The 14,697-nt window shown below is 42.2% G+C and overlaps 1 gene segment (V, D, J or C); it reads right to left on the reverse strand.

Annotated features, from left to right (window-relative positions):
- Positions 1–6,126: 6,126 nt before the first annotated feature.
- On the reverse strand, positions 6,127–12,282 carry LOC139402791 (T cell receptor beta chain MC.7.G5-like; the record flags this gene model as incomplete). The annotated part of the segment is given in 5 exon segments: positions 6,127–6,795; positions 8,060–8,166; positions 8,355–8,378; positions 8,590–8,940; positions 12,225–12,282. Coding segments are annotated over 5 exon segments (564 nt in total), but the record flags the coding sequence as incomplete, so codon positions are not given.
- Between the last annotated feature and the right edge of the window lie 2,415 nt (positions 12,283–14,697).

The following is a 14,697-nucleotide window of genomic DNA, read 5'->3' on the forward strand; positions in this document are numbered from 1 at the left end:
TGTTTTCCCACTATGGGTTGTGGGTTGTTGTTGTCTCTGATTGAGAACCGTACTTAGGCAGCCTGTTTTCCCACTATGGGTTGTGGGTTGTTGTTGTCTCTGATTGAGAACCGTACTTAGGCAGCCTGTTTTCCCACTATGGGTTGTGGGTTGTTGTTGTCTCTGATTGAGAACCGTACTTAGGCAGCCTGTTTTCCCACTATGGGTTGTGGGTTGTTGTTGTTGTCTCTGATTGAGAACCGTACTTAGGCAGCCTGTTTTCCCACTATGGGTTGTGGGTTGTTGTTGTCTCTGATTGAGAACCATACTTAGGCAGCCTGTTTTCCCACTATGGGTTGTGGGTAGTTGTTGTCTCTGATTGAGAACCATACTTAGGCAGCCTGTTTTCCCACTATGGGTTGTGGGTTGTTGTTGTCTCTGATTGAGAACCATACTTAGGCAGCCTGTTTTCCCACTATGGGTTGTGGGTTGTTGTTGTCTCTGATTGAGAACCATACTTAGGCAGCCTGTTTTCCCACTATGGGTTGTGGGTAGTTGTTGTCTCTGATTGAGAACCATACTTAGGCAGCCTGTTTTCCCACTATGGGTTGTGGGTTGTTGTTGTCTCTGATTGAGAACCGTACTTAGGCAGCCTGTTTTCCCACTATGGGTTGTGGGTTGTTGTTGTCTCTGATTGAGAACCGTACTTAGGCAGCCTGTTTTCCCACTATGGGTTGTGGGTTGTTGTTGTCTCTGATTGAGAACCGTACTTAGGCAGCCTGTTTTCCCACTATGGGTTGTGGGTTGTTGTTGTCTCTGATTGAGAACCGTACTTAGGCAGCCTGTTTTCCCACTATGGGTTGTGGGTTGTTGTTGTTGTCTCTGATTGAGAACCGTACTTAGGCAGCCTGTTTTCCCACTATGGGTTGTGGGTTGTTGTTGTCTCTGATTGAGAACCATACTTAGGCAGCCTGTTTTCCCACTATGGGTTGTGGGTTGTTGTTGTCTCTGATTGGGAACCATACTTAGGCAGCCTGTTTTCCCACTATGGGTTGTGGGTTGTTGTTGTTGTCTCTGATTGAGAACCGTACTTAGGCAGCCTGTTTTCCCACTATGGGTTGTGGGTTGTTGTTGTCTCTGATTGAGAACCGTACTTAGGCAGCCTGTTTTCCCACTAGGGGTTGTGGGTTGTTGTTGTCTCTGATTGAGAACCATACTTAGGCAGCCTGTTTTCCCACTATGGGTTGTGTGTTGTTGTTGTCTCTGATTGAGAACCGTACTTAGGCAGCCTGTTTTCCCACTATGGGTTGTGGGTTGTTGTTGTCGTCTCTGATTGAGAACCATACTTAGGCAGCCTGTTTTCCCCCTGTTAGTTGTGGGTTGTTGTTGTCTCTGATTGAGAACCATACTTAGGCAGCCTGTTTTCCCACTATGGGTTGTGGGTTGTTGTTGTCTCTGATTGAGAACCCTACTTAGGCAGCCTGTTTTCCCACTATGGGTTGTGGGTTGTTGTTGTCTCTGATTGAGAACCATACTTAGGCAGCCTGTTTTCCCACTATGGGTTGTGGGTTGTTGTTGTCTCTGATTGAGAACCATACTTAGGCAGCCTGTTTTCCCACTATGGGTTGTGGGTTGTTGTTGTCTTTGATTGAGAACCGTACTTAGGCAGCCTGTTTTCCCACTATGGGTTGTGGGTAGTTGTTGTCTCTGATTGAGAACCATACTTAGGCAGCCTGTTTCCCACTATGGGTTGTGGGTTGTTGTTGTCTCTGATTGAGAACCGTACTTAGGCAGCCTGTTTTCCCATTATGGGTTGTGGGTTGTTGTTGTCTCTGATTGAGAACCATACTTAGGCAGCCTGTTTTCCCACTATGGGTTGTGGGTTGTTGTTGTTGTCTCTGATTGAGAACCATACTTAGGCAGCCTGTTTTCCCACTATGGGTTGTGGGTTGTTGTTGTCGTCTCTGATTGAGAACCATACTTAGGCAGCCTGTTTCCCCACTGTTAGTTGTGGGTAGTTGTTGTCTCTGATTGAGAACCATACTTAGACAGCCTGTTTTCCCACTGTTAGTTGTGGGTAGTTGTTGTCTCTGATTGAGAACCGTACTTAGGCAGCCTGTTTCCCCACTATGGGTTGTGGGTTGTTGTTGTTGTCTCTGATTGAGAACCATACTTAGGCAGCCTGTTTTCCCACTATGGGTTGTGGGTTGTTGTTGTTGTCTCTGATTGAGAACCATACTTAGGCAGCCTGTTTTCCCACTATGGGTTGTGGGTTGTTGTTGTCTCTGATTGAGAACCGTACTTAGGCAGGCTGTTTTCCCACTATGGGTTGTGGGTTGTTGTTGTCTCTGATTGAGAACCGTACTTAGGCAGCCTGTTTTCCCACTATGGGTTGTGGGTAGTTGTTGTCTCTGATTGAGAACCATACTTAGGCAGCCTGTTTTCCCACTATGGGTTGTGGGTTGTTGTTGTTGTCTCTGATTGAGAACCATACTTAGGCAGCCTGTTTTCCCACTATGGGTTGTGGGTTGTTGTCGTCTCTGATTGAGAACCATACTTAGGCAGCCTGTTTTCCCACTATGGGTTGTGGGTTGTTTTTGTTGTCTCTGATTGAGAACCATACTTAGGCAGCCTGTTTTCCCACTATGGGTTGTGGGTTGTTGTTGTCTCTGATTGAGAACCATACTTAGGCAGCCTGTTTTCCCACTGTTAGTTGTGGGTTGTTGTTGTCTCTGATTGAGAACCGTACTTAGGCAGCCTGTTTTCCCACTATGGGTTGTGGGTTGTTGTTGTCTCTGATTGAGAACCATACTTAGGCAGCCTGTTTTCCCACTATGGGTTGTGGGTAGTTGTTGTCTCTGATTGAGAACCATACTTAGGCAGCCTGTTTTCCCACTATGGGTTGTGGGTTGTTGTTGTCTCTGATTGAGAACCATACTTAGGCAGCCTGTTTTCCCATTATGGGTTGTGGGTTGTTGTTGTCTCTGATTGAGAACCATACTTAGGCAGCCTGTTTTCCCACTATGGGTTGTGGGATGTTGTTGTCTCTGATTGAGAACCATACTTAGGCAGCCTGTTTTCCCACTATGGGTTGTGGGTTGTTGTTGTCTCTGATTGAGAACCGTACTTAGGCAGCCTGTTTTCCCACTATGGGTTGTGGGTTGTTGTTGTCTCTGATTGAGAACCGTACTTAGGCAGCCTGTTTTCCCACTATGGGTTGTGGGTTGTTGTTGTCTCTGATTGAGAACCATACTTAGGCAGCCTGTTTTCCCACTATGGGTTGTGTGTTGTTGTTGTCTCTGATTGAGAACCGTACTTAGGCAGCCTGTTTTCCCACTATGGGTTGTGGGTTGTTGTTGTCGTCTCTGATTGAGAACCATACTTAGGCCGCCTGTTTTCCCCCTGTTAGTTGTGGGTTGTTGTTGTCTCTGATTGAGAACCATACTTAGGCAGCCTGTTTTCCCACTATGGGTTGTGGGTTGTTGTTGTCTCTGATTGAGAACCCTACTTAGGCAGCCTGTTTTCCCACTATGGGTTGTGGGTTGTTGTTGTCTCTGATTGAGAACCATACTTAGGCAGCCTGTTTTCCCACTATGGGTTGTGGGTTGTTGTTGTCTCTGATTGAGAACCATACTTAGGCAGCCTGTTTTCCCACTATGGGTTGTGGGTTGTTGTTGTCTTTGATTGAGAACCGTACTTAGGCAGCCTGTTTTCCCACTATGGGTTGTGGGTAGTTGTTGTCTCTGATTGAGAACCATACTTAGGCAGCCTGTTTCCCACTATGGGTTGTGGGTTGTTGTTGTCTCTGATTGAGAACCGTACTTAGGCAGCCTGTTTTCCCATTATGGGTTGTGGGTTGTTGTTGTCTCTGATTGAGAACCATACTTAGGCAGCCTGTTTTCCCACTATGGGTTGTGGGTTGTTGTTGTTGTCTCTGATTGAGAACCATACTTAGGCAGCCTGTTTTCCCACTATGGGTTGTGGGTTGTTGTTGTCGTCTCTGATTGAGAACCATACTTAGGCAGCCTGTTTCCCCACTGTTAGTTGTGGGTAGTTGTTGTCTCTGATTGAGAACCATACTTAGACAGCCTGTTTTCCCACTGTTAGTTGTGGGTAGTTGTTGTCTCTGATTGAGAACCGTACTTAGGCAGCCTGTTTCCCCACTATGGGTTGTGGGTTGTTGTTGTTGTCTCTGATTGAGAACCATACTTAGGCAGCCTGTTTTCCCACTATGGGTTGTGGGTTGTTGTTGTTGTCTCTGATTGAGAACCATACTTAGGCAGCCTGTTTTCCCACTATGGGTTGTGGGTAGTTGTTGTCTCTGATTGAGAACCATACTTAGGCAGCCTGTTTTCCCATTATGGGTTGTGGGTTGTTGTTGTCTCTGATTGAGAACCGTACTTAGGCAGCCTGTTTTCCCACTATGGGTTGTGGGTTGTTGTTGTCTCTGATTGAGAACCATACTTAGGCAGCCTGTTTTCCCACTATGGGTTGTGGGTTGTTGTTGTCTCTGATTGAGAACCGTACTTAGGCAGCCTGTTTTCCCACTATGGGTTGTGGGTAGTTAGGCAGCCTGTTTTCCCACTATGGGTTGTGGGTTGTTGTTTTCTGTGTTTTCACCATACAGGACTGTTTTGTTTTAGTTTCACTCTCTTTGTTATTTTGTTTAGTGTTTCTGTTCTAATAAATATTACATTAACATTTACAACGCTGCGCATCGGTCCGATCCATCCTATTCCTCATCAGAAGAGAACCGTTACATCAGGTGAAGTTATATATTTACCATGTCTTGACCTTATTTCAGGTGTTATTTCCGGTATCTGGGTAATGTCACAGACAGTGTATCATGTTCAGTCATCACCCACATGCTGGGAGGGACTGGAAACAGGACTACATGCCAGTATGTGTTTTAAAGAGCCTGATAATGACTGGGCATTGAGTCATGAAATGAGCTCTTTGAGGGAAGTCAGTCGTAATGAATCATTCAAAGGTTTCAACATGACCTACTTCTCTCAGGTGGAAATAAGTGTCAGTCAAATAGTCACATTTACAACTTTATTATTGAGTAACAAGTGAGTATATAGTAACAAGTGAGTAATATAGTAACAAGTGAGTATATAGTAACAAGTCAATAATATAGTAACAAGTCAATAATATAGTAACAAGTCAATAATATAGTAACAAGTCAATAATATAGTAACAAGTCAATAATATAGTAACAAGTGAGTATATAGTAACAAGTGAGTATATAGTAACAAGTGAGTATATAGTAACAAGTGAGTAATAGAGTTCCAAGTGAGTATATAGTAACAAGTGAATATATAGTAACAAGTGAGTATATAGTAACAAGTGAGTATATAGTAGCAAGTGAGTATATAGTAACAAGTGAGTATATAGTAACAAGTGAGTATATAGTAACAAGTGAGTATATAGTAACAAGTGAGTATATAGTAACAAGTGAGTATATAGTAACAAGTGAGTATATAGTAACAAGTGAGTATATAGTAAGAAGTGAGTATATAGTATAGTAAGAAGTGAGTATATAGTATAGTAAGAAGTGAGTATATAGTAGCAAATGAGTATATAGTAAGTGATGATGAAAATCAACCAAATGTATTTTAGGAAGCCCTTCTCTACTAGAGCAGATGTCACAACGTGTTGAAGGAAAACCTTAGCTGACAACTCAGACTGATAAAATGACACTTGAACAGACTAATTATATATATATATTTTATTGAACCTTTATTTAACTGGGCAAGTCAGTTAAAAACCAAATTGTTCTTTATAATGTCGTACTACCGGGGCCAAACCCGGACGCCTCTATTTGCACATTATTGAATGTGTTGTTCATCAGGATTGAAATTGGAAAGCAACATGTATTTATACTGTACACACTATGACGTAATTCCTGCAACAAAAATAATACAAACATTAACATAAATGTTGGTTTTGTAAGTTAATGTTATATGTTTTTGTCACACTTCCTGAATGAACTCATATACACTGAGTGAACAAAACATTATGAACACCTGCTCTTTCCATGACATAAATTGGCCAGGTGAATCCAGGTGAAAGCTATGATCCCACTTGTTAAATCCACTTCAATCAGTGTAGAATGAAGGGGAGGAGACAGGTTAAATAAGGATTTTTAAGCCTTGAGACAATAGAGACATGGATTGTGTATGTGTGTCCTTCAGAGGGTGAAGTGGCAAGACAAAATATTTAAGTGTCTTTGAACGGGGGTAGGGTAGTAGGTGCTAGGCACACTGGTTCTGTCAAGAACTGCAACGCTGCTGGGTTTTTCACACTCAACAGTTTCCCGTGTTTATCAAGAATGGTCCACCACCCAAAACACATCCAGACAACTTGACACAACTTTGGGAAGCATTGAGACAACATGGACCAGCATCCCTGTGGAACGCTTTCGACACCTTGTAGAGTCCATGCCCCGACGAATTCAAGGGGGAGGATGAGGAAGGTGTTCTTAATGTTTTGTACACTCAGTGAATACATGAATAAAGATTCTGTTTATTGGGGACGATAAAATACATCCTCACATTGTATAGTAAGTGACAGATAATAGACAGCACACTGTACATTGTAATCACATGACAGAAATGGGATTGTTCTTCGTCCCAAATGGCATCCTATTCTACTACTTTATAGTGCACTACTTTATAGTGCACTACTTTATAGTGCTCTACTTTTCACCAGAGCCTTATGCCACACATGACGCCCTCCAGTCCACCGAGCTCAGCTTCCACGGGTGGCCTGGTCTCGGTCAGGGATCAATTACATCTGTTTATCTGAGGAGCGCTGTATGGAAACACAGAGATACGGGATAAAGACAGTATGGTGTCTGTATGGGAGCACAGAGATACAGGATAAAGACAGTATGGTGTCTGTATGGGAGCACAGAGATACAGGATAAAGACAGTATGGTGTCTGTATGGTGTCTGTATGGGAACACAGAGATACAGGATAAAGATAGTATGGTGTCTGTATGGGAACACAGAGATACAGGATAAAGACAGTATGGTGTCTGTATGGAAACACAGAGATACAGAATAAAGACAGTATGGTGTCTGTATGGGAAACACAGAGATACAGGATAAAGATTATATGGTGTCTGTATGGGAACACAGAGATACAGGATAAAGACAGTATGGTGTCTGTATGGTGTCTGTATGGAAACACAGAAATACAGGATAAAGACAGTATGGTGTCTGTATGGAAACACAGAGATACAGGATAAAGACAGTATGGTGTCTGTATGGGGAACACAGAGATACAGGATAAAGACAGTATGGTGTCTGTATGGAAACACAGAGATACAGGATAAAGACAGTATGGTGTCTGTATGGGGAACACAGAGATACAGGATAAAGACAGTATGGTGTCTGTATAGGAACACAGAGATACAGGATAAAGACAGTATGGTGTCTGTACGGGAAACACAGAGATACAGGATAAAGACAGTATGGTGTCTGTATGGGAAACACAGAGATACAGGATAAAGACAGTATGGTGCCTGTATGGAAAACACATAGATACAGGATAAAGACAGTATGGTGTCTGTATGGGGAACACAGAGATACAGGGTAAAGACAGTATGGTGTCTGTATGGGGAACACAGACATACAGGATAAAGACAGTATGGTGTCTGTATGGGAACACAGAGATACAGGATAAAGACAGTATGGTGTCTGTATGGTGTCTGTATGGGAACACAGAGATACAGGATAAAGACAGTATGGTGTCTGTATGGGTACACAGAGATACAGGATAAAGACAGTATGGTGTCTGTATGGGAACACAGAGATACAGGATAAAGACAGTATGGTGTCTGTATGGGAAACAGAGATACAGGATACCTTTATTAGCACAAAGCTAGCCTGGTCCCAGATCTGTTTGCGCTTTCCTGTCAACTCCTACTGTATGTCGTTGTCATGCCGACCATAAGAGTTGGCAAGACAGCACAAACAGATCTGGGACCAGGCTAGCTGGCACAAGACATAGATTTGAAGAAGAGAGAGAAAAGGTTGTGTGATGTCCCTCATCATAGTAGCAGTGAACTCACCTGAAACTTCCAAATCAGAGCCATGACGACCAGGCCGTAGAAGGTACTCTTAGCGATGAAGATGCTGTAGGCCAGCTTGGCAGTCTGGGTGCTCTTCACGTAGTACTCTACAAGGACAATAAGACATTGAAATGACCTTGACTAAGATGCTGTCGGGTTAATATTTGTTTCCGCAGATTAGGCATGACTAAAATATGATAGTATTGTAAACAGTATTATGTAAACTATAGGTTATATGTATTCCATGTATTTGGCATGAACAATAAGTAGTTCAGTATAGAATGGGCACATTTACCTGTCGTCATCCCTCCATCACCACCTTGACATGGAAGAAACAAAGCAGTGTTTCACATGACACAGGCTAATGTACATCCTAGTTCTACATAACGATGTAGAGAAGCTCACTAGTTTACTTACGATTTTACTAGAGAATGACAACAAAAAAGAAAGAAGCATACTATTTTCGTTCAATAGAAACCTGTTTCTTCTCATGAACAAGGACAGTGTTTTAGTTCATAATTTGACCATACCTTCTTCTCCGTTAATGTGATCTGCAACATACACGTCATCGGTCCCATTGAAGAAGCGGACGGTGCAGGTGAATCTGTTAGAGGCCGTGTTCCATGTCTTGGCTGGGACTCTCAGTCTGCTGGTGATACTGTAGCGTCTGTTTTCATCCCTCAAGGCAGTGTTGTCGGTCCCCACTCCATCGGTGATGTTGGCGCCTCCATTTAACTGCCAGAACACAGTGACGTGGTCGGGGTAGAAGTCGGTGGCCACACACACCAACGTCTTCTTCTTCTTCTTGTTTCTATCTTCACACTCCTTAGTGGAGGGTGGAAGGACTTTGACTTTGGGTGGAGTGACAGGGATGTCTGGCTCTGCAGGGAGGAAATAGAAGAAGCTTTAACCTTTAACAGTCAATCAATGGCTCTGTTTGTTGTCGACTCAGACCTGAACCTGAGTGCTTTAAAAGAGACGAGACAGAAATGACACCTATAAACCGGTCCTGTCTATCTCCTTCTATAAACCGGTCCTGTCTATCTCCTTCTATAAACCAGTCCTGTCTATCTCCTTCTATAAACCGGTCCTGTCTATCTCCTTCTATAAACCGGTCCTGTCTATCTCCTTCTATAAACCGGTCCTGTCTATCTCCTTCTATAAACCAGTCCTGTCTATCTCCTTCTATAAACCGGTCCTGTCTATCTCCTTCTATAAACCGGTCCTGTCTTTCTCCTTCTATAAACCGGTCCTGTCTATCTCCTTCTATAAACCGGTCCAGTAACATCAAGGCAACATGAACCACCAAATGCTGTGTCCCGACAAGCCCATAATAACACAACATTTCATTCAGCATCTCAGAGTGAACCTCTTTGCAACCCAGCTGCCAAAGTCATTGTCAAGACCGTCGAACATGAAAGCTATAATATACGATTATTACAGTATTTTTACAGTATTATTACAGTTTTTTTTACAGTATTTTTACAGTATTTTTACAGCGTCCTTACCCAGAACTGTTAGCATGGTTCCCTCTCCAAAGTAGGCAGGATAAGCACCAGAGCACACCACATACTCACAGACAGAAAACCAGGCTGATGCAAGCTAGCAAGTACTGTAGTTGCTGTAGTTTGTCATTACCAAAGAGGGTTAATACTGTAGTTACTGTAGTTTGTCTTTACCAAAGGGGGTTAATACTGTAGTTACTGTAGTTTGTCTTTACCAAAGGGGGTTAATACTGTAGTTACTGTAGTTTGTATTTACCAAAGGGGGTTAATACTGTAGTTACTGTAGTTTGTCTTTACCAAAGGGGGTTAATACTGTAGTTACTGTAGTTTGTCTTTACCAAAGGGGGTTAATACTGTAGTTACTGTAGTTTGTCTTTACCAAAGGGGGTTAATACTGTAGTTACTGTAGTTTGTCTTTACCAAAGGGGTTAGTACTGTATTTCTAAGCATGTTTATGTCGACAGAGCTTAACTCTCTTTCTCCGTTAGCTCTATTCACAGGACTAAAACAAACCCCTCGTGAATATTTGCATGTTCAACTAATGTACCAAATCAATCAACTAGAATTCAACCCATTATTAAAAATTATTTCAATATTGTGTATAAATAATTTTAAGAGGTGAATCTCTTACCTAGAACAGTGAGTCTGGTTCCTGGACCAAACTCTGCCTTCTCCGTGTTCCACAGAGAGATACCATGCTCTACTTTACAGGCTCTGTAGTATGACCCAGTTCTGACCCGGTTCTACTACTTTCCTTGGTCTGAACTATTAAAAGGGTTTCTTCCAACTGATCCAACACCGTGTAGATGAATTCAAACTAACGTCTGGGAGGATTTTCAACATTGTTTTCTACGTATCTATTTCTCTTCATCTGTGGTTTACACACGATTAGAAATCATCCAGTCTGTCATTAACAGATACATCAATGTGGGTTGTATCTAGAAGAGTCTATACACATTTAATCATCGGGTTTCTCACCCAGAGCTGTGAGTTTTGGTGCCGCCGCTGAAACTCACCGCTCATAACAGAGCTGATAACAACTAGAACCATGAGAGATGTGGACTGGGGTCTGGGCATAGAACCAGACCACTTTATACCTCAATACCATGAGAGATGTAGACTGGGGTCTGGGCATAGAGCCAGACCACTTTATACCTCAATACCATGAGAGATGTAGACTGGGGTCTGGGCATAGAGCCAGACCACTTTATACCTCAATACCATGAGAGATGTAGACTGGGTCTGGGCATAGAACCAGACCACTTTTTCAATCCTGGGTCTGATACCTTGCTGGGTAAAATGTTAGAGGAAGATAACTGATGTTTTTACTGTGATCCAGTTACATTAAAATAACCTTTTAAAGTGTTACTGTTTTTTATATTGCAGAATATTGGACACGTTTTCTCCATGCTAGTACGTAACATTTGGTAGTATATTTTCTGACCTAAAACGGTGAGTTTGGTGCCGGCTCCAAGTCTATGGCTTCCCGAGTACGAGCGCAGAGCGACAAGGCTGTCTCCTAAAGTCTCTAGTTCTGACAAGGACTCTGGACTTTCTCAACCTTTGCTGCTCTGTTAGAAGTACATTCAAATACTCTTCACAGTAACTCAGCCACGGGTATAATCTAAATTATTACCAAATATATTATTGTGACTGTTTTTCTAATGAAATGTAAGTGGTTTCCATCTCCAACAGTCATTTGGCTAATTGTATTATTTTTTATTTCGGTGTTTTGTCTCACCTAGAACAGTTAACCGGGTTCCTCCGCTGAAGTCAGCCTGGCCGGCACCGTTAGCACAGTACAGTGGAACACTGCTCTAATATAGATTTAGTCTCTAGCTGTGCTGTTTTCTAGAACTTTCCATCCCCGATCCCGACCTTTGATAAATCTATTCTCCTAATACCAACCAACACCCTGTTCTCACCAGTTTAGAACACATAGATGAGACAAACATACTATCATCTACTAGGATATCACATCTCTCTTCTCACAATTACGTTTGTCTAACTCAAACGACACATAAAGGCAAACACAGTGTACAGATTACTTACCGAGAACTGTTAATTTGGTGCCTGAACCGAAATGTGCCTCATAGTTGGCACAGTGTACCGGCTTAACATCAAAAAAGCATTGAGTGGAGTAACACTAGTATGAACTCATCTAATGTACTGAATCCACAACCAACTAACTCCTCACATCACTATGCTACTACACCACACATAGAGACCCATTAGTTCCATCATGGTGAATAGTCTCTTACCCAGAACAGTCAGTTTGGTTCCTGCTCCAAAGATTGCAGGATTATAGTTGTCACAGTGCGGACATACTGAGCAGTAATGGACCAACTACTACTGCCTTGTTCTATGCTTTTGGCATCAGAAATACTTTAAGAATGCTTGTTTTTAGTCAATTATTCATGTTTTAATGAAGAAAGAAAATAAAAAATCATACATTTCACGATAAGAAAGTAGGAAGTATTTACCTAAAACAGTGAGTTTGGTTCCATTGCCAAAGAAGGCTGGTTGGTTTGAAGTCACAGCGTTTTCACATCAACCCTTTAGTTCAGATTGACCACTTTAGGAGACTCTTGTTGGCAACGAAACACCTTCAGGGTTACATATGTACATACATATTATGAATCTTTAAGAAGTTAACTTACCTAAAACAGTGAGCTTTGTTCCATTTCCAAAGTAGGGCACACTTCCAGTGTCACATCGCTACTCTCCTATTCCAAAAATACCTCAGATCTCTCTGTCATTCACCCTCTAGGGAAAATGAACAGAGATACAGAGAACAGATACTACCTCAGATCTCTCTGTCATTCACCCTCTAGGGAAAATGAACAGAGATACAGAGAACAGATACTACCTCAGATCTCTCTGCCATTCACCCTCTAGGGAAAATGAACAGAGATACAGAGAACAGATACTACCTCAGATCTCTCTGTCATTCACCCTCTAGGGAAAATGAACAGAGATACAGAGAACAGATACTACCTCAGATCTCTCTGTCATTCACCCTCTAGGGAAAATGAACAGAGATACAGAGAACAGATACTACCTCAGATCTCTCTGTCATTCATCCTCTAGGGAAAATGAACAGAGATACAGAGAACAGATACTACCTCAGATCTCTCTGTCATTCACCCTCTAGGGAAAATGAACAGAGATACAGAGAACAGATACTACCTCAGATCTCTCTCTCATTCACCCTCTAGGGAAAATGAACAGAGATACAGAGAACAGATACTACCTCAGATCTCTCTGTCATTCATCCTCTAGGGAAAATGAACAGAGATACAGAGAACAGATACTACCTCAGATCTCTCTGCCATTCACCCTCTAGGGAAAATGAACAGAGATACAGAGAACAGATACTACCTCAGATCTCTCTGTCATTCATCCTCTAGGGAAAATGAACAGAGATACAGAGAACAGATACTACCTCAGATCTCTCTGTCATTCATCCTCTAGGGAAAATGAACAGAGATACAGAGAACAGATACTACCTCAGATCTCTCTGTCATTCACCCTCTAGGGAAAATGAACAGAGATACAGAGAACAGATACTACCTCAGATCTCTCTCTCATTCACCCTCTAGGGAAAATGAACAGAGATACAGAGAACAGATACTACCTCAGATCTCTCTGCCATTCACCCTCTAGGGAAAATGAACAGAGATACAGAGAACAGATACTACCTCAGATCTCTCTGCCATTCACCCTCTAGGGAAAATGAACAGAGATACAGAGAACAGATACTACCTCAGATCTCTCTGTCATTCATCCTCTAGGGAAAATGAACAGAGATACAGAGAACAGATACTACCTCAGATCTCTCTGTCATTCATCCTCTAGGGAAAATGAACAGAGATACAGAGAACAGATACTACCTCAGATCTCTCTGTCATTCACCCTCTAGGGAAAATGAACAGAGATACAGAGAACAGATACTACCTCAGATCTCTCTGTCATTCACCCTCTAGGGAAAATGAACAGAGATACAGAGAACAGATACTACCTCAGATCTCTCTGTCATTCACCCTCTAGGGAAAATGAACAGAGATACAGAGAACAGATACTACCTCAGATCTCTGTCATTCATCCTCTAGGGAAAATGAACAGAGATACAGAGAACAGATAATACCTCAGATCTCTCTGTCATTCATCCTCTAGGGAAAATTAACAGAGATACTCAGAGATAAAGAGAACAGATACTACCTCAGATCTCTCTGTCATTCATCCTCTAGGGAAAATTAACAGAGATACTCAGAGATACAGAGAACAGATAATACCTCAGATCTCTCTGTCATTCACCCTCTAGGGAAAATGAACAGAGATACTCAGAGATAAAGAGAACAGATACTACCTCAGATCTCTCTGTCATTCACCCTCTAGGGAAAATGAACAGAGATACAGAGAACAGATAATACCTCAGATCTCTCTGTCATTCATCCTCTAGGGAAAATGAACAGAGATACAGAGAACAGATACTACCTCAGATCTCTCTGTCATTCACCCTCTAGGGAAAATGAACAGAGATACAGAGAACAGATACTACCTCAGATCTCTCTGTCATTCACCCTCTAGGGAAAATGAACAGAGATACAGAGAACAGATACTACCTCAGATCTCTCTGTCATTCACCCTCTAGGGAAAATGAACAGAGATACAGAGAACAGATACTACCTCAGATCTCTCTGTCATTCACCCTCTAGGGAAAATTAACAGAGATACAGAGAACAGATACTACCTCAGATCTCTCTCTCATTCATCCTCTAGGGAAAATGAACAGAGATACAGAGAACAGATACTACCTCAGATCTCTCTGTCATTCACCCTCTAGGGAAAATGAACAGAGATACAGAGAACAGATACTACCTCAGATCTCTCTGTCATTCATCCTCTAGGGAAAATGAACAGAGATACAGAGAACAGATACTACCTCAGATCTCTCTGTCATTCACCCTCTAGGGAAAATGAACGGAGATACAGAGAACAGATACTACCTCAGATCTCTCTGTCATTCACCCTCTAGGGAAAATGAACAGAGATACAGAGAACAGATACTACCTCAGATCTCTCTGTCATTCACCCTCTAGGGAAAATGAACAGAGATACAGAGAACAGATA

The sequence above is a fragment of the Oncorhynchus clarkii genome, unplaced genomic scaffold (genome assembly GCF_045791955.1).
Source record: "Oncorhynchus clarkii lewisi isolate Uvic-CL-2024 unplaced genomic scaffold, UVic_Ocla_1.0 unplaced_contig_1925_pilon_pilon, whole genome shotgun sequence".
Lineage (NCBI taxonomy): Eukaryota > Metazoa > Chordata > Actinopteri > Salmoniformes > Salmonidae > Oncorhynchus > Oncorhynchus clarkii.